The following is a 20,015-nucleotide window of genomic DNA, read 5'->3' as shown; positions in this document are numbered from 1 at the left end:
AAAGAATGAGATCTTGCCATTTGCAACAACAGGGATGGACCTTGAGGACATTATGTTGAGCGAAATAAGTCAGACAGACAAAGACAAATATCATATGATCTCATTTATATGTGGAATCAAAAGAAACAAAATAAAATACAATTTCATAGTCATAGACAACAGATTGGTGGTTGCCACAGGCAGCACCGGTTAGAAGATGAATGAAAAAGGAGCCAATAGATAAACTTCTAGTTATAAAATACATAAATCAGAGGGATTTAATGTGTAGCAATGGTGACTATAGTTATAATATTGTACCGCATATTTATAAGTTGCTGAGAGTACATCTTAAAAGTTCTCATCACAAAAACATCTAGCTATGTGTGGTGATGGATGTTAACTGGACTTACTGTGATGATCATCTCACAATATAGAGAAACATTGAATAATTATGTTTTATACTTGAAACTTATATGTTAATTGTATCTCATTTAAAAAATGAAAAACGTTTGTGCTTAAGGGGCACCATCAGTAACTGATAAAAGGTCAATATTCAAAATACGTGAAGACCTTTCATAACTCAACACCAGAAAAACAAGTAATACAATTGAAAGGTGGTCGGAAGACCTGAATAGACATTTTTCCAAAGAAGACATCCTGATGGTCGATAGATGCATGAAAAGATGCTTCACATCTCTAATCATCAGGGGAGTGAAAAAACCGCAATAAGTTATCACCTTATAGTTGTCAGAATGGCTAGAATAGAAAAGACAAAAAGAAGCAAGTGTTGACAAGGATATGGAGAAAAAGGAACCCTCATGCCCTGTTGGTAGGAATATAAATTGGGACACCACTGTGGAAAACAATATGGAAGTTACTCAAAACATTAAAAATAGAAATACCGTATGATCCAGTAGCTCCACTACTGAGTACCCCAAGAAAACAAAACCCTATAAAAAGATATATGCACCCCTGTGTTTATAGCAACATTATTTACATTAGCCAAGATATGGAAATAACCTCAGTGTCCATTGATAGATCAATGGGTAAAGAAGATGTGGTACATGTATATACAGTAGAATGTTAGCCATAAAAAATGATGAGATCTTGCCATTTGCACCAACATATATGGACCTCTAGAGGATATTATGCTAAGTGAAATTAACCAGTCAGAGAAAGACAAATCCTGTACTATTTCACTTCTATGTGGAATCTGAGAAATACAACAAACAGAAAGCAGGAACAGACCTGTAAATACAGGGAACAAACTGATGGCTGCCAGAGGGGTGGGGGGTAGAGGGATAGGCAAGTGGATGATGAAGAATGGGAGGTACAGGCTTCCATTTACAGAATAAGTAAGTCTCTGAGATACAAGGTACAGCATAGGTTGTATAGTCAATGATATTGTAAAAGCATTGTATGGTGACAGCTACACTTGTGAGCATAGGATAACGTATAGACTTGTTGAATCACTATGTCATACACCTGAAAGTAATTTAACTTTGGGTGTCAACTATATATCAATTAAAAAAGCAAAAAATATAAAGGGTACTATCAAAAAAGTAAAAAAACAAAAACAACAGAATGAGAGAGAAACAATTGTAAATTATACATTCAGAAAGGACATAGTATCTAAAATATATAAAAAACTTTTTAAATGCAACAAATCAGGGCATACAGCCCAATTAGAGTGGGCAAAGGACTTGAATAGATTATCTCTAAAAGGCATACATACAAATGGGCAGCAAATGTATGAAACGATAGAGGCTCAACATCATTAGTCACTACGGAGATACAAGCAAAAACCCCAATCAGATACCACTCACAACAAAATAACAAGTTTTGGTGTCTGTGTGGAGAAATTGGAACTGTGGTATTTTGCTGGTGGGAAAGTAAAAGGGTTGCAGATGCTGTGGAAAAGACTTTGGCATTTCTTCAAAAGGGTTAACGTAGAATTACTATATGCTCTAGCAGCAGTTCTACTCTTGAGGATTATATACCACAAAGAATTGAAAACTGATATTTAAAGAACAAAGCCAAAAGTTTTTACATAAATATTCATAGCAGCACTGTTTATATTAGCCAAAAGGTGGAAACAGCCCAGTGTTCATCGTCGGCTTAACGACTAAACAAATGTGATATATCTATACCATAGGAAGAAATAAAAGGAAATGAAATACTGATACATGTCACAACATAAATCAACTTTGAAGGATTATGCTAAATAAAGAAGCCAAATACAAAAGATCACATGCTTTATGATTTTATTGGTATGGAAAATCCAGAATACGTAAGTCTGTAAGACAGAAAACAGATTGTGATTGCTAGGGGAGAGTATAATGTAGTGTTTTGTTTATAGTCATTTATCATATAAATTTGTTTTGTTTTATTCTGCTGTCTTGACTCAGTTTTTAAAAAAAAAAACTTTTTTTTTTTACATTTATTTATTTTTGAGACACAGAGAGACAGCACAAGTGGGGGAAGGGCCGAGGGGCAGAGAGAGAGGGAGACACAGAATCTGAAGCAGGCTCCAGGCTCTGAGTTGTCAGCACAGAGCCCAATGTGGGGCTTGAACTCACGGACCTTGAGATCATGACCTGAGCTGAGGTCGGACACCCAACCAACTGAGCCACCCAGGCGCCCCTGTCTTGACTCAGTTTTGAGGTCCTGGCTAGAGGCCTGCTGAAATAACCAATTGCTTAAATGATGCAAGACCTCTAGCCAATGTACTTGAGCCCTAGTGCATAGCTACTTGCAAATCAAGCTCACAGCCTCATTGTTGCCTTCAAATTCATCAAGCAGCTTGGCCCCATAACACCATAGAGCCACAAGAGTATTGTACACAATCGGCTGGAGTATCAATGGGGGAAGGATATGCTAGTGCCACATGGGCCCAATCCAGAGATTGCCCTTGAGATGAATTTGTCTTGTTCCTGACAGGGAGCCCACCACCCCAGCAATGCCTACAGGTTACCTCTTCTAAAGGTACTGACAGGTTGGACATGGGATATTTGATATTAGGAATTCTGTTATGTTTCCTGACCTCTTGTTTGCTTAGCTCATCGTCCCTGCATACTCCTTGCTCTCTGCTAAGATACATATGCCACACTCCTGTGCCTAAAGGGGAGTCTTGTAGGGGTTACTGCCATCTGTGCTATTCTAGAAATTAATGAACATTATTGCTTTTTCCAGGAGGCACTTGCTTCATTTCAGTCCACCACTTTACCCACTGGGGAAAGGATTGTTCACTCCCTAGTGCTTTCTCTTCCTCTCCCTCTAACTTTCCAGCAGTGAGGAAAAAAAAGGGGGGGGGAATGGAGAGAGAAGGGAGATTGTTTATATTTGATAATTAATAAAAAACAATAACAATGGAATATTTTGGACCCTTTCATTAATAGTGGTTATTCCTGAGAGAATTACAGGTGATTTTATTTATTTTTCCATCTGTGTTTTCTGGTTTTTGTACAATGAAGTAATATCGCCTCAGTGATAAAAATAGCAAAAAGTAGCAATTCTCCTATAGGTGAAAAGATAATTCTTTTATTTTGCTTATGTTACCTGGGATATTGAAGTTATTTTCTTCAGTAACTTTTATACATTTCTAGCATTGATGTCTTTCAGGCTAATGCAAACCTGAAACTTTACTGTGCTCAATAGACTACATATGGGAGGAAACTGATGTAAAGAACTTTAAAAAAAATCAGAACAACTCTAAGTCTTTTCTCTGATCTTACTCTTGCTTATTCTTTTAATTACTAAGTGTATAAACAATAATATTTTTCATTTCTAGGTAATGGAATTATACAAACAAGTTCAGGAAGAACTTGCAGAAGCTATAGAAAACTATAAGAATGCCAAATTGAAGGCTAAACAAATGAAACAAGACATGGAAAAAGATATTCATAATGATGAAGCAAGCCTAGAAGCCTACAAGTAAGAATTTTTCACAAATGCTGCTTACAGCATTTTGAACAAAAATATTGATTAAAATTTAATTTATATTCCTGTATAAAACATCAGATAAAGAGAAAGGAAAGAATCTAAATCACCCATATTTATCTTATCACTATGTTTATATGTAAATTAAGACATGTTTTTTACATATGTAAATATATGTATATGAATTCCTAAGCACTATTTTTCTGTCAATTTATTTTATTTTATATTAGGTTTTTTATTTTAATTACACTATTAATATATAGTATTATATTATTTTTAGGCATACAGTATAGTGATTCAACAATTCTGTACATTACTTGGTGCTCATTATGATAAGTATGTTTTTTAATCCCCTGTTTTACCTATCCCCCCCATACACACACCCTATGTTAATCATTAGTTTGTTCCCTGTAGTTAAGAGTCTGTTTCCTGGTTTCTCTCTCTCTTTTTTCTTCCTTTACTTATTTGTTTCTTAAATTCCACATAAGAGTAAAATTATTGTATTTGTCTTTCCGACTTATTTTGCTTAGTATGATACTTTCTAGCTCCATCCATATTGTTGCTAATGGCAAGACTTCATTCCCTTTTATGACTGAATAATATTCCACTGTGTGTATGTATTATGTATATATATATATATATATATATATATATATATATATATATACATACACACACACACACACACACACACACACACACACACACACACTACATCTTTATCCGTTCATCCATCAGTGGATACTTGGGCTCCTTCCGTAATTTGTCTATGAATGATATTGCAATAAACATAGGGGTGCATGTATCCCTTTGAATTAGTGCTTTTGTATTTTGGTAGTAAATACCCAGTAGTGCAATTACTGGACTGTAGAGTAGTTCTATTTTTAACTTTTTGAGGAACCTCCATACTATTGTCCATAGTGGCTATACCATTTTGCATTCCCACCAGCAGTGTAAGAGGGTTCCTTTTTCTCCACATCCTCGCCAACACCTGTTGTTTCTTGTGTTTTTTATTTTAGCCATTTTGATAGGTGTAAGGTGATATCTTATTTGTTGTTTTGATTTTCATTTCTCTGATGATGAATGATGTTGAGCATCTTTTCATGTGTCTGTTGGTCATCTTTATGTCTTCTTTGCAGAAATGTCTGTTCATGTCTTTTGTCCATTTTTAATTGGATTATTTGTTTTTTGGGTGTTGAGTTCTATCAGTTCATGTATTTTGCAATACTAACCCTTTATCATATGCCACTTGCAGATATCTTCTCCCATTCAGTAGATTGCCTTTTAGTTTTGTTGATTGTTTCCTTTACTGTGCGAAAGCTTTTTATTTTGATGTAATTCCAGTAGTTTATTTTTGTTTTTATTTACCTTGCCTTAGGAGACCTATCTAGAAGAATGCTGGTATGGCCAATGTCAGAGAAATTACTCCCTATGCCATCTTCTAGGATTTTTATGGATTCAGGTCTCACACTTAGGTCTTTAAACCATTTGCGTTTCTTTTGTGTATGGTGTAAGGATGACTCAGTTTCATTCTTTTGCATGTAGCTGACCAGTTTTCCCAACACCATTTGTTAAAGAGACTTTTTGTATATTTATTCCTCCTTTGTTGAAAAGTAATGATCATATAATTGGCAGGTTGATTTCTGGGTTTTCTACTCTGTTCCATTGATTCATGTGTTTATTTTTGTACCAGTACCATACTGTTTTGATTACTACAGTTTTGTAATATAACTTGAAGTCTGGAACTGTGATACCTGTAGTGTTGCTTTTCCTTTTCAAGATTGCTTTGGCTTTTTTGGAGTCTTTTGTGGCTCCATACAAGTTTTAGAATTTCTTGTTACAGTCCTGTGAAAACTGCTCTTAGTATTTTGATGGGAATTGCATTAAATGTATAGATTATTTTGGGTGGTATAGACATTTTAACAATATTTGGTCTTCCAATCCATAAGTATGGTTTGTCCATTTCTTTGTTTCATCTTCAATTTCTTTTATCAGTGTTTTATACTTTTCAGAGTACAGGTCTTTCACCATTTTAGTTAAGTTTATTCTTAGTTATCTTATCATTGATGCAGTTGTAAATGGGATTATTAATTTCTCTTTCTGCTGCTTCATTATTAGTATATAGAATTTCTGCCCATTGATGTTGTATGCTGTGACTTTACTGAATTCATTTATCAGAACTGGTGTTGTTTTGGTGAAATTTCAGCGTTTTCTGTATATTGTATCATGTCATCTGCAAATAGTGAGGGTTTTACTTCTTTCTTAAAATTTTGGATGTCTTTTATTTCTTTTTTTTTTCTGATTGCTCTGACCTTTTGTTGTCTGATTGCTGTACTGTGCTGAATAAAAGTGGTGAGAGTGGACATCCTTGTCTTGTTCCTGACCATAGGAGAAGAGCTCTCAGTTTTTCCCCATTGGGTATGATGTTCACTGTGCATTTTTCATATAAGGCCTAATTATGTTGAGGTATGTTCCCTCTAAATTTACTTTGTTGAGGATTTTTATCATGAATGAATGTTGTACTTTGTCAAATGCTTTTTCTTCATCTCTTGAAATTGTTTTTACCCTTTCTCTTATTGATGTGATGTATCACGTTGATTGATTTTGAATATTAAACACCTTGCATTCCAAGAATAAATCCCACTTGATGTAGTGAATTATTTTTTTTTACTGTATTGTTGGATTTGCTTTGCTAGTATTTTGTTGAGAATTTTCGCATCTGTGTTTATTGGAGATACTGGCTTGTAATTCATTCTCTCTCTCTCTCTCTCTCTCTCTCTCTCTCTCTCTATTTTTGTGCTGTCTAATATTGGTATCAGGGTGATGCTGGCGTCATAGAAAGGATTTGGAAGTTTTCCTTCATATTCTATTTTTTGGAATAGTTCAAGAAGATTAGGTATTAACTCTGCTTTTTATGTTTGGTAGAATTCACCTCTGAAGCAGTCTGGTCCTGGACTTTGTTTGTTGGGAGGTTTTTTAAATATATTTTTTAATGTTTATTTATTTATGAGAGAGAGAGTGCACGTGTGTGAGTGGGAGAGGGGCAGAGGGAGTTTTTGGTTACTGATTCAGTTTCCTTGATGGTAATTGAGATGTTCAAATTTTTTTATTTCTTCCTGTTTTGGGTTTGGCAGGTAATATGTTTCTAGAAATGTATCCATTTCTTCTAGGATATATGTGATTTGTTGGCATATGATTTTTCATAATATTCTCTTAAAATTATTTGTATTTCTGTGGTGTTGGTTGTTACTTCTCCTCTTTAATTTATGATTTGTTTATTTGAGTCCTCTCTTCCTTTTTTCTTTGTTTTGATGAGCCTGGATGGAGATTTATCAATTTCGTTGATCTTTTGAAAAGCCAACTCCTGGTTTCATTGATCTGTTCAACTGTTTTTGTTTGTTTGCTCATTTTTTTTCCTTTAGTTTCTGTATCATTTATTTTTGCTCTAGTCGTTCTTATTTCCTTCCTTCTCCTGGTTTTAAATATTGTTTGTGGCTCTTTTATAGATGCTTTATGTGTATAGTTTGATTGTCTATTTGATTTTTTCCTTGGTTCTTGAGTAGGCCTGCATTGCTGTGTATTTCCTGCTTGAAACCACTTTTGCTGCATCCCAAAGATTTTGGATCCTTTTGTTTTCATTTTCATTTGTTTCCATGTAATTTATTTCTGTTTTGATTTCTCAGTCAACGCATTCATTGTTTAGTAACATGTTATTTAACTTCTGTGTATTTGTGGTCTTTCCAGACTTTTTCCTGTGGTTGGTTTCTAGTTTCCTAGTATTGTGGTCAGAAAAGACGTATGGTATGACTTTGATCTTTTTTAATTTGTTGAGACTTGGTTTGTTGCCTAAAAGTGATCTGTTTTGGAGAGTATTTGTGTGCACTTGAAAAGAATGTGTATTCTGCTTTTGAGGATGGAATGTTCTGAATATATCTGTTAAATCCATCTATTCCAGTGTGTCATTCAAAGGTACTGTTTCCTTGTTGATTTTCTGTTTGAATGATCTATCTGCCACCATAAGAGGAGTGTTAAAGTCCCCTACTATTACTGTATTAATATATATTAGTTCAATTATGTTTTCTATTAACTGCTTTATGTGTTTGGGTACTTCCATGTTGGGTGCATAAATATTTACAATTGTTGTATCTTCTTGTCAGATTGTCCCCTTTATTATTATATAGTGCCCTTCTTTGTCTCTTGTTACAGTCTTGGTTTTAAAATCTATTTTGTTTAATACAAGTATTGCTACCCCAGCTTTCTTTTGACATCCATTTGCATGATAAATATTTCTTTATCCCCTCATTTCAATCTGCATGTGTCTTTAGGTCTGAAATGAGTCTCTTGTAAACAGCATATAGATGGGTCTTGGTTTTTAATCTACTCTGTTACCCTGTGTTGTTCTTTGGAGTGTTTAGTCCATTTACATTGAAAGTAATTATTGATAGATATGTACAAATTGCCATTTTGGTACTTGTTTTATGATTTCTATTGTAGATTTTCCCTGGTCCTTCTCTTGCTTCTTTCATACCTTGTTATCTTTCTTTAATGATATTCCTTTCTCTTTATTCTTCGCATATCTGTTGGATTCCTTTCTCTTTATTCTTTGTGTATCTATTACTGGTTTTTGATTTGTGGTTACCATGAGGTTTGTATATAACATCTTATGCATATTGCAGTGTATATCAAGTTGATGGTTGCTTAAGTTTGAACTCATTCTTAACTCCTCTCCCATCCATGTTTTAGTTGTGTGTATAGTGTCATATTTTATATTTTTATTTTGTGAATCCCTGGACTGTTTTTTTATGGAAACACTTGTTTTTACTGATTTTGTGATTACTATTTTACATACTCTTACTTATGGTCTTTCCTTTCCACTCAGAGAGTCCTCTTTAGTATTTCTTGTAAGGCTGGTTTAGTGGTCATGACTCCTTTAGTTTTTGTTTGTCTGAGAAACTCTTTGTCTCTCCTGCTATTTGGAATGATAGCCTTTCTGGATAGAGTATTCTTAGCTGCAGATGTTTCCCTTAATATATCATGCCACTCCCTTCTGACCTGCACAGTTTATGCTGAGAAGTTCACTAATAGCTCTATGGGGTTTCACTTGTATATAACTGTCTACTTTTCTCTTGCTGATTTTAAAATTCTGTCTTTACCACTATTTTTTTTTTTTTTGCCTTTTTAATTACTCTGTGTCTTGGTGTGGATCTCGTTGAGTTGATATTTTAGGGGGGCATCTCTGTGCCTTCTGGATCTAGGTATCTGTTTCCTTCCCCAGACCAGAGAAGTTTTCAGCTGTTATTTCTTCAAATAAATCTTCTTCCCCCTTTTCTCTCTTTCTTCTTCTGGGATCTCCTTAATGCAAATGTTATTATATTTGATGGAGTCATTGAGTTCTCTAAGACCATTCTCAATTCGTATAATTCTTTTTTCTGTCACTTTCTCAGCTTGATTCCTTTCCATTACTCTGTCTTCTGGGTCATTAATTTGTTCCTATGCTTCCTCTAGCCTGCTATTTATTCTATCAAGTATACTTTTAATTTGTTATTGTGTTCTTCATCTTTGATTGGTTCTTTTTTATCTCTTCATTAAGGGTCTCACTGATGTTCTCCACTCTTTTCTCAAGTCCAGTGGGTATCTTTATGATCATTACTTTAAATTCTCTATTAGCCATATTACTTATATAGTGTCACTTAGGTTTCTTGCTGTGGTTTTGTCTTATTCTTTCATTTGGGACATATTCCTCTGTCTCTACATTTTGTCTAACTCTCTGTGCTTGTTTCTGTATTAGGAAAGTAAGTGATGTCTCCTGCTCTTGAAGGTAATGGCCTTATAAAGAAGAAGTCCTGAAGTGCAGTTCCCAGAACCTGGCACTTCAGGGAGTGTCTCCTATGTGTGTATCCTGTGGCAGTTTTTGTATTCTGACCACTTTTTCCTTCAGTCCAGGCTTTTCACAGGGTTTCTTTGCTTGTTATGGGCACTGTTTAGTTGGGTCTAGGCGGAGTGCATTTTAACAAAATGTGTGCTGGTCTCCTTGCAAAATGAGGCCTGCCAATCTTGCTGCCAGAACCTAGGCCCTGCAAAATGCTTTGGTAAGTGACCTTGTTTCCGTGGGGTTTGCACCTGTCTTCTGGGGGAAGGGCCCCACAGTGTAGGGACATGGCAGGTATGACTAGAAAGAACAGATCCACTAAAGATAGGGAGGGGCAGGGCTTGGTATAGACAAGTTAGGGAGGGAATGTTGTTGCTGTGCTGTATCCTATAGGTGGCCATGTGTTTATGCTGCAAGGCAGGGGAGGGAAATGGCTCCTTTGTTTCTGGAGATGTTTTCCTGTAATCCCTGCCTCTGTGGTACATGCTGTGATAGGAGTAATAATTCTCCCTCCTGTATGTACCAGACATTTTTCAAGCTGCTATTTCCATGCTGTATCTCAGGTAGTTGTCTTGCTGTTCTTTAAGGGCAGGGACTCAGATTCCTATCACCCTCCAAGCTCTCCTATAGCAGAGCCTGTTGATTTTTAAAATTTCAGACTTTAAATCCCAGCAGTTGTAAGAACTCACAAGATTCAGCCTCTTGCTTTTTTGTTTTTGTTTTTGTTGTTGTTTTTGTTTATTTATTTATTTTGAGACAGAGAGAGAAAGGGAGAGAGAGAGAGCACTGAAGGGGCAGAGAGAGAGGGAGAGAGAGAGAATCCCAAGCAGGCTCTACACTATTAGTGGAGCCTGATGCGGAGCTTGAACTCATGAAATGTGAGATCATGACCTGAGCCGAAACCAAGAGTCGGTCTCTTACCTGACTGAGCCACCCAGGCGCCCCTGGCTCCTCTTGCTTTTAAAGCCAAATTTATGGGGATTTGTGTTCCCCTTGGAGGCTCCCCAGTGTGATAGTCTGTTTCTTGCCCTTTTCCACACCATTGGCTCCCTCGCTGTTGTGGATGGCCATGGTCTGTTTTGCTCTAAATATGCATCACTTCCCTTCCTATCTTCTTGGATGTGACCTTTTCTCTACTTTTTGTTGTGGAGTTTATTCTGCCAGTTTTCAGGTCTTTTCTGGGTTATTTACACTGATAGGAATGTTATCTAGTTGTATCCATGGGAGGAGGCAAGCTTGGTGTTCTCCTACTCTGTCATTTTCCCAGCCTTTCTCTGTGTCATTTTAAAGCTCTTCATACATATTATCAAATTGTCTATACATATGGTATAACAAATATATATAACTGGTACCTCTGTGCATAAATGACTATTTAAAACAAAATCTCCAGGTGTGCCTGTGTGGCTCAGTCACTTGAGCATCCTACCTCGGCTTAGGTCATGATCTCATGGTTTATGAGATCAAGCTCCATGTCAGGCTCTGTGCTGACAGCTCAGAACCTGGAGCCTGCTTCGGATTCTGTCTCTTTCTCTCTCTCCCCGCTCCCCCATGCACCCTCTGTCTATCTCTCTCTCAAAATTAAACATTAAAAAAAAATTTTTTAAACAAAATCTCTAGCATGGGATAGTATTAAAAACAACTTATGTAGCCTTGCATTAATTATAAATAACATCCAAGTATTTCAACTTGCACTTATTTGATTTCTAATAAAATGGAATATTTTGAATTATATGTTGACTATATTTTGCATTTTAGTAATTGGAATTTTTTTTTATGTTTCTGGTATATTTGTGTTGTATGATACTCTTCTAATTCCTCTTGTTGGCTGTAAATTCTTTATGGTTTAGTGTGACATAATACAATCTTTATTTGTTCAGAGTGGTTAATGATTTAGAAAGGCAAATTCATATTCATTATGGAGATGGAATCAATTAAATATAATCAAAATGAAAAACAAAATTTTAAACAGTTATATTGTCATAGACTCTGGGTCTGGAGTTTTGTCTTGTCCAGCCAAAGAGCAGAACGCAGGATTAAAATGCGAGAGAGGCTAATGTCCCAGAGGAGACAGGAGGACTGAATAAGGGTCCTTGCTCTGCTTTTATTAGGTTCAGAAGGCTTACTAGCTTGACTGAAGTGTCTCTTGATAAAGAGACAATGAAACTGTGAACGATAACTCACGGGCATGGGGGAAAAGGGTTTTGAAGACTGGCGGTGTTAGGGGGTTGGGTCAATACAAAATTCTGGCACTGAGCTGAAAGTTGTTTACAGCAGACATGAGGCCCCACCTCTGTTTACCTAAAGTTGTCTAGGAGTAAGGAAGACTAAGCACATTACCTGAGGGTCAACAAGGCACCTTTCTCTTGCTAATTAGTTCCGCTCTAGACAACTTTACTGTGCTATGGTCTCAAGTCCTGTTTTCCTGTTTACCTGGTTTGGTCCTTCCTTCCTGTGTAAGCAGTTTTCTGCTCTTGTACTAAGTTGGGGGGCATTTCCACCCTGAATACCTAATCTTGTTTACCTCATCTTGGATGTTTCATCCTGAGATTTCCTATTCCTATACCTTGTCAGTACTGGAGGCCTTTGCCCCATTTACCTAGTCTTATTTACCTAACTTGTATGTTTTCATCCCATGGCTTTCTAACTCTATGCCTTGTTAACCCAGTGCAAATTCAGGTAATTCCTAAGCTTATTCCCCACATTATATGATCTAGATAACATCCATTTATTAAGATGTTTATATTTCTTCACATTCAATGTCTATTTCAACATGTGCTTAAATATTGTCTCTTTTTACTAAACAAATAACTTTTGTGGTTCATCTGGTTTGTTATATCTTTGTTTTCATTCAGTTACATTTCTGATTTTCATGTTGATTTCTTCTGAAATCCATAGGTTATTAAAAACGTATATATTAAAATTTTTCATGATGTATTTCTAATTTATAAGTATTTTTTATTATCGCTTTTCAGCAGAATTGTGTTTTAGCCAGGTAAAATAGTTTCAACCTATTGAAAATTATTGAGTCTTCATTTCTGGCTCAGTGACTTGGGTTGTTATTTACTTATTTATTTATTTATTTGGTAGATATCCTTATGTGCTTTACTTATTAAATGTACTGTCCATTACTGTTTCATTAGGTTAAGTTTACTACTTTTTCTTTTATTGAGAAAAGTGTGGTAAAATCACCTACTATGATGGTGTATCTCCACACATTTCTATGTTTTTTAATACCATCAGTTTTTTTCTTTGTATAGCTTGAGGCTCTCTCGGGTTTCATACAAGTTCAAAGCTATTATATCTTTCTGGGAGATGATGAACCTTATTCATCATTGTGAATCGATTCCTGGAATACTTTTTGCCTTAAACTCAAGTAAGATATCAACATAGCCTGATCAGTTTTGTTTTTTGATATTTATCTAGAAGATATTTTCATTTTTAAATTTCAATATTTTTGAGTCTTTATACTTTATGCACATCTCTTGTAAACATTATCTAGATAGATGTTCTTGTCAGTTGCAAACATTTTTAATGGTGGACCATTAAATGTATTCACAAATCACTAATACAGTTGGATTTAAAACACTGTGTATTTGCCCCATATGTTTTTTTCTTATTCTTTTTTTGCTTTCTTTCACATTATTTTTTTTTTTCCTTTTTTAGTTTGGCAATTACAATTTTGTTCCTGTGTTTTTTTGTTTTTTTGTTTTTTGGTTTTTTTTGTAGGAAATCCTATTAATTACCACATGCACACTTAGATTATCAGACTCCAAAGACATTGTTAACATGCTAGATAAGAAAAGGAGTTAGGGAAATTTTTACTGTGGTTAATCACATTGCCACTGAATTAACTATTTGTAACTGTTACTATGGGATATTTCATTTTTATAATCCATGAGAATATTTTTATTGTTTTAAACAATCAAGGTTTTTGGATTTACCCTCATAATAACTTATTTCTTTGTTCTTCTTTCCTTCATAGACTTTTTCATCATACACTCTATCAGGAAGTACTTTACAGTTGGAGTAGTCCTTGGTTGTACTCTTAAGTGAGATTCTGCTGATTCCAAATTTTCTGAGATTTTGTTTGAAGGATATTTTCTATTTTCATAGATTTCTTGATTATTTATTGACTCTTAATGTATTAAATATATCATTCTATAAACTAATTTTAATTTTTGCTGTTAAAAAGCATATTGGCCTTTTGACTGAATGCTTTGAAACCATTCCATATTTTTTCCATTGCCCGTTTTTAAGATCATCTCTTGATTTTCAAAGTTTGTCAGTCTGATTTCATTAAGATACATTTGGTGTGGATCAATGTTTAATCTGTTGGGATTTGTTAGTCTTCTAGTCTTACTGAACATGTGTATTATAATTATCATTTTCTCTGGGCATTTTCAGTCATGATCTCTTTAAACAATGCTTTGGTCTCATTTTCTGTTTCTTTTAGGACTCAAACGCATGTTAGTTTTTCTTACCGTATCTTCCATGCCTCTTGATCATTTTTCATATTTTCTACATTTTCAAACCTTCTAAACAGTTTCTTCTAGCATCTTATCCATATATTTCTCTTATATTCTGGTTCTAATGTGAAAGCCATAAGTATCACCTCACCAGCCTCCCAACTATGAAAAATGTAAATTGCCAAAGAGCTCTATGGTTGATTAGCAGCTTCCGACATGACTTTCAGGGACATCTTCCGTTTGATATTTTCTTCTAAAATCACCTCCTCTTGCATGTGGGGTAGATCCAGTGAGTGCCTTCTAATAAAAGAGTAAAGCAAAAGTCATGGAATATCATTTATGATTAGGTTGTAAAAACTGTGACTTTTGTCCTGCTAGGACTATTTCGTCCTCAATTGTTTATTTGCTCTGATGAATTTAGCTGCCATGTTTTGAAGTGCTCTATAGAGAAGCCTACATAGCAAGGAAACAGTCTAGGCCTCAGTCCAATGACCCTTGAGAGTCAACCTGCTAACAACCAGGAGTGTGATAACAAGGAGTCTTTTACTTATTTTGTTCTACTTGATCTATCATTTTCTGACAGAAATATTTTAAAATCTTATGCTAGTCAGTTTATTTTTATAATGCTGTCAGTGCTTTCTTTATGTATTTCTAGGCTGTATTAAGTGCATATGAGTTTTTAGCTTTTCTATCTTCATAGTGGATTTGCATATATATGTATTTCTGCATATATGCATGCTTTATTTAATATTTCACTTTTTAAAATATATTTTTACTTGATACTGATATTCTGAAAGATTCCTCCTTAGAATTTCATTGGCAGATCTCATTTTATTTAGGTTATTTAGAATATTTCTTTCATGTTTTAGTTTAGGTTGATTCTTCCTAGTCACCTATAACTGATTTCTGTGCTTTTCTGTAAATCTGATCGTTATTTTCTTAATACATGTTGCAAACCCCTTTATTTATTTGTTGGTTTGTTTGTTTACTTTTGTGAGGTTTGGCTAGCTTTCTGCTGATGTAGAAAAGTCTTAGCTGAGATAGCTGGGGAACAGATAAAACAGTAAACTGGGTCTTTAATGATGTGTGGTCTTTTCATTTCTACATCTTCTCATCATTTTTTTCTCTCTTTTTTTTTTTTTTCTAACCTTCGCATAGCTTTGCTACCCAGCTTCTGAATCAAAAGTTCTTAGGTCTATCATCTGAAATAAAATCGAAAGATGATTATTTTAAATAATTTAGAAATTGCTTTTCTCTCAGGTTTTTACATTGGAAACATAAATACACCTGGTGAATTTTTCTCACCACTTTTCTCACTTCTTGATCCTAAGTGTCACTTTTCAGAAGTTGCTTTGGGATGGGAGTCATTTTAGGAATAGGTAAATTCCATTGATTTACATTGTTAAGTCAAAAACTAGTTTACATACAATTTTAAACATGATTTTCCTTTTATTGTAGATAAAATCATCTGTGTTTTTTCTCCTAGGAGAGAGATAGATAAACTGAATTCTCTACATAGTCACTACGATACAGCAATAGAAAATGTTAATGTTAGTATCGAGGAGAATGAAGAGGTAGTGACTGAAGTATTGAGGGAAACAAAGACATCAAGAAATGAATTATCTGCTTTATCAAAAATGGTGAGTTTTCATTTTTGAAAATAAAAATATACTGATTTTAGTTTTGAGCTATAGTTGTTGAAACTTATGGTGAGTAATTAAATAGCAGTTAGCCATTTTTTTATTTATATTCATTTTCTTTTTTTTTGTTTTAATTTTAATGTTTATTTTTGAGAGAAAGAGACACAGAGTACAAGTGGGGAAGGGGCAGAGAGAGAGAGAAAGAGGGAGACACAGAATCTGAAGCAGGCTCCAGGCTGTGAGCCATCAGCACAGAGCCTGACGCAGGGCTTAACTCATGAACTGTGAGATCATGACCTGAGCCAAGTCGGACGCTTAACCAACCGACTGAGCCACCCAGGCACCCCTATATTTGTTTTCTATTAGTACATAAAAAATTACCAGAATTTTAGCAGCTTGAAACAACACCCATTTATTATCTTAGAGTTTCTTTGGATCAAGTCTCAGCTGGTTCCTGTGCTCGAGGTCTTCTAACAGTGGAATCGAGGTTATCAGCAGCCCTATTTTTCTTTTTGGAGACCCTAGAATGAATCTGCTGTCAGGGTCTTTTCAGTTTTGGCAAGACTCTGTTTGTGCTTTTATAACTGAGGTCATCGTTTCTTTGGTGGCTGTCAGACTGGGATTATTCTCAGCATTTATTTATTTATTTATTTATTTATTTATTTATTTATTTTTGTGTATTTAGTTAGTTAGTTAACATACAGTGCAGCACTGATTTCAGGTGATTTATCACTTACTTACAGCACCCAGTGCTCATCACAAATCAGGCTGCCTGCATCCCAGGCTGGTGCTTGCCTTCATCTTTTTTTTAATGTTTACTTATTTATTTTGAAAGAGAGAGACGCGCATGCACATGTCAGAGTGGGGGAGGGGCAGACAGGAAGAGAGATAGCAGCTTCCGCAATGTCAGCACAGAGCCCACCACAGGACTTGATCTCACGAATTGTGGGATTATGACCTGAGCTGAAATCAAGAATTATACTCTCAACCGACTGAGCCACACAGGCATCCTGTTCCCTTCATCTTTAAATCAGGAATGGGGGATTGAGTCCTCTCAGACATAGTGTTACTCTGACTCTCCCTTATGACTCATTTGCCTGCCTTCCTGTTCTTCTACATCTCATTCACTATAGTAAAAGAAAATAGTAGTAAAGGGAAATGATGAAATGTAAAACATATAATAGTATAGTACAAGGCAATAATATACACATTCTGTACCAGTTGGCATTCCTACTTAGTGTTAAAACTACATGTTTTTTTTAATTGCCTCTTTCTATTATAATATATTTCTATTGTATTATAGTGTATTTCTTTCTATATACTCTTTAATTGTGTCTCATTAAACTTTTTAAATTAATCCATAATTAAGAGTGAGACTAGGCATGTTTTAATGGCTTTTTGGAGATCATTTGTATTTCCTTTTTTGTGTTAAAAAGCTGCTTATGATTTTTCCTCATCTGTTGACTGATTATATTTTGACTGATTTATAAGAATTTGTTGTATATTATTGATACTACATATTTTAAAGTTATATATATTAAAAATATTTTTATCCAGTCTTTCCTTTCTTTATGGTATCTTCTGATGAATAGAAACTTCAATTTTAATGTAGTGAAAGTTATAAATGTTTTCCTATGACCTTTGTGCTTTTCTGAATTTAAGAATTTTTTCTAATTTGAAATAAAAAATATTCTCTGGTATTTTATTCTAAGTGTTTTGAAATTTTGCTTTTCACATTTATGTGATGCTTTCAGATTAAATTATGTTTAAAATCTTCAAAACTGATATTATTTCTCCTGTCTCTCATTTATAAATTTGGAAGCAATAAACTATCTAGAATTTTAGGAATGCACGTTTCACTTGCCACATCTGAAGCATAATCAATATGAAATTCATATATGGGTATGGTATGAAACTGAGTTTCCAATTACATTTTCTTTCTTAAATAGAAGTCAGGTTGTTGCAATATAATTTATTATATTTGTGTGTTAATATTCAGAAAGTGCCATCTCTGTCATATGAGAGGCTTCCATATTTGTGTGGATCTGTTTTTCCATTCTCTTTTTAATTTGTTTGGTACTTGACCATCTTTACCTCAATCCCTCATGTCTACATACTAAACTTCTATAATGGGTTTTGATTATTATGGTGAATCAGTCTTAGGTTTATGAGTTTTAGGCTGTTTTGACCTTTGCACCATAATATAAATTTCAGTGTTATCTTACTCATTTTCTTCAGAAGTTTTATTGGAATTATGATTGGAATCATATTCATTTATAGATTATATAATGGAAAAATGAAATTTTTATGATGGGGATACCTAAACATAAACATGATCTATCTGTCCATTTATTTGGGTAGTTTTTCTAAATTGAAACTTAACCAGTTTCCTTGGAACGTTGTAGAAGGCAAACTCTGAAAATCAGCCTGAGATTAGTCTTGGACAAATTAACCCTTATATCACCACTGAATTTTAAAGTTATTTTTAAAAAATTCAGTTTTAGGGGCATCTGGGTGGCTCAGTCAGTTAAGCGTCTGACTCTGGCTCAGATTATGATCTCACGGTTTGTGAGTTCAATCCCTTCATTAGGGCTCTGTGTTGACAGCTCAGAGCCTGGAGCCTGCTTCAGATTCTGTCTCCATCTCTCTGTCATTCCCCCTACCCCATATTCTTGCTCTCTCTCAAATATAAATAAACATTAAAAAAAATAAATATTTAATGTAATTCTGATTTGTTTCTAAATTCTATAGTCTGTATGTTAGGTAGTACTTAAAATTTGTGGAGGCTTAATTTTTGTCCTACTACATGAGTAATTTGCATAAGTATTTTTTGGGGGGAAAACCTTGTCTCTGATTGTGGGATACAGTTCTAAATAGGTTCATTTTGTAAACTGTGATAATTATGTTATTCAAATCTTTTATATTTCTGATTTTCAAAAATTTTTTTTTTAATTTTTTTTAATGTTTATTTATTTTTGAGACAGAGAGACACAGAGCATGAACAGGGGAGGGGCAGAGAGAGAGGGAGACACAGAATCTGAAACGGGCTCCAGGCTCTGAGCTGTCAGCACAGAGCCCGTTGCGGGGCTCGAACTCATGCACCAGGAGATCATGACCTGAGCTGAAGTTGGACGCTTAACTGACTGAGCCACCCAGGCGCCCCCAAAATTTTTTTATGTTTATTTATTATTGAGAGACAGAGACAGAGTGTGAGTGGGGAAGGGGCAGAGAGAGGAGACACAGAATCTGAAACAGGCTCCAAGCTTTGAGCGGTCAGCACAGAGCCCGACGCGGGGCTCAAACTCACAGACTGTGAGATCATGACCTGAGCCGAAGTCAGACGCTTAACTGACTGAGCTACCCAGGTGCCCCATTTCTGATTTATTTTCTGACTGAAAATATTTATTTACTGAAAGCTATATTAAAATATTTCAGTATAGTAATAGATTTCTTCTTTTTCTGTTTTTCTGTCATTTTTGTTTTCTATAATTTGTAGCCAGGTGGTTAGATGACACTAAATCTAGAATGTTTAGAATTGAGTTTTGCTTTTGATATATTTTATGTTTACATTTTAACCTATAAATTGTTAGAATTTTTTTTTTCAACGTTTATTTATTTTTGGGACGGAGAGAGACAGAGCATGAACGGGGGAGGGGCAGAAAGAGAGGGAGACACAGAATCGGAAACAGGCTCCAGGCTCCGAGCCATCAGCCCAGAGTCCGACGCGGGGCTCGAACTCCCGGACCGCGAGATCGTGACCTGGCTGAAGTCGGAGGCTTAACCGACTGCGCCACCCAGGCGCCCCAAATTGTTACAATTTTTGAAACACATACTTCACTTACTGATTATGATGCGTAATGAACGTCTTTAATTAACTTCTTCCTGAGCAGTTTGAGGACCTTATGACATTTCTTGATTTATAGTTTATTTTCAAGCATGTTATGTCTGTCTTACTTAATAATCCCTGTATTAAGATAGTTTTATTAATTTGCACAATAAATGTTTTATTTTATTTTTTTCCCAGGGTAACATTTCACACACAGCTCTCATTTATCAGACATTCCTAATTGCATTATTTTTTCTTGTTACTAAAGTGTATGTTTTACTAGCTTTTTTAGTGAG

General features: G+C 34.9%; 1 protein-coding gene across 7 annotated transcripts in view; it reads left to right on the top strand.

The window, feature by feature from the left end:
- The window catches only part of CCDC178 (coiled-coil domain containing 178), a 514,890-nt gene that overhangs the window by 104,981 nt on the left and 389,894 nt on the right, over nucleotides 1–20,015 (top strand). For all 7 annotated transcript variants that reach the window (XM_047828874.1, XM_047828873.1, XM_047828870.1 and 4 more), the window contains 2 exons: nucleotides 3,770–3,912; nucleotides 15,740–15,893. In XM_047828874.1, coding sequence (XP_047684830.1) covers nucleotides 3,770–3,912; nucleotides 15,740–15,893 — 297 coding nt within the window. The remainder of the gene's footprint in view (nucleotides 1–3,769; nucleotides 3,913–15,739; nucleotides 15,894–20,015) is intronic.

This window comes from Prionailurus viverrinus, chromosome D3 (assembly GCF_022837055.1).
Source record: "Prionailurus viverrinus isolate Anna chromosome D3, UM_Priviv_1.0, whole genome shotgun sequence".
Taxonomy (NCBI): Eukaryota; Metazoa; Chordata; class Mammalia; order Carnivora; family Felidae; genus Prionailurus; species Prionailurus viverrinus.
Note: the sequence above shows the minus strand (reverse complement) of the source record. Positions and strands in the feature narration are given on the sequence as shown.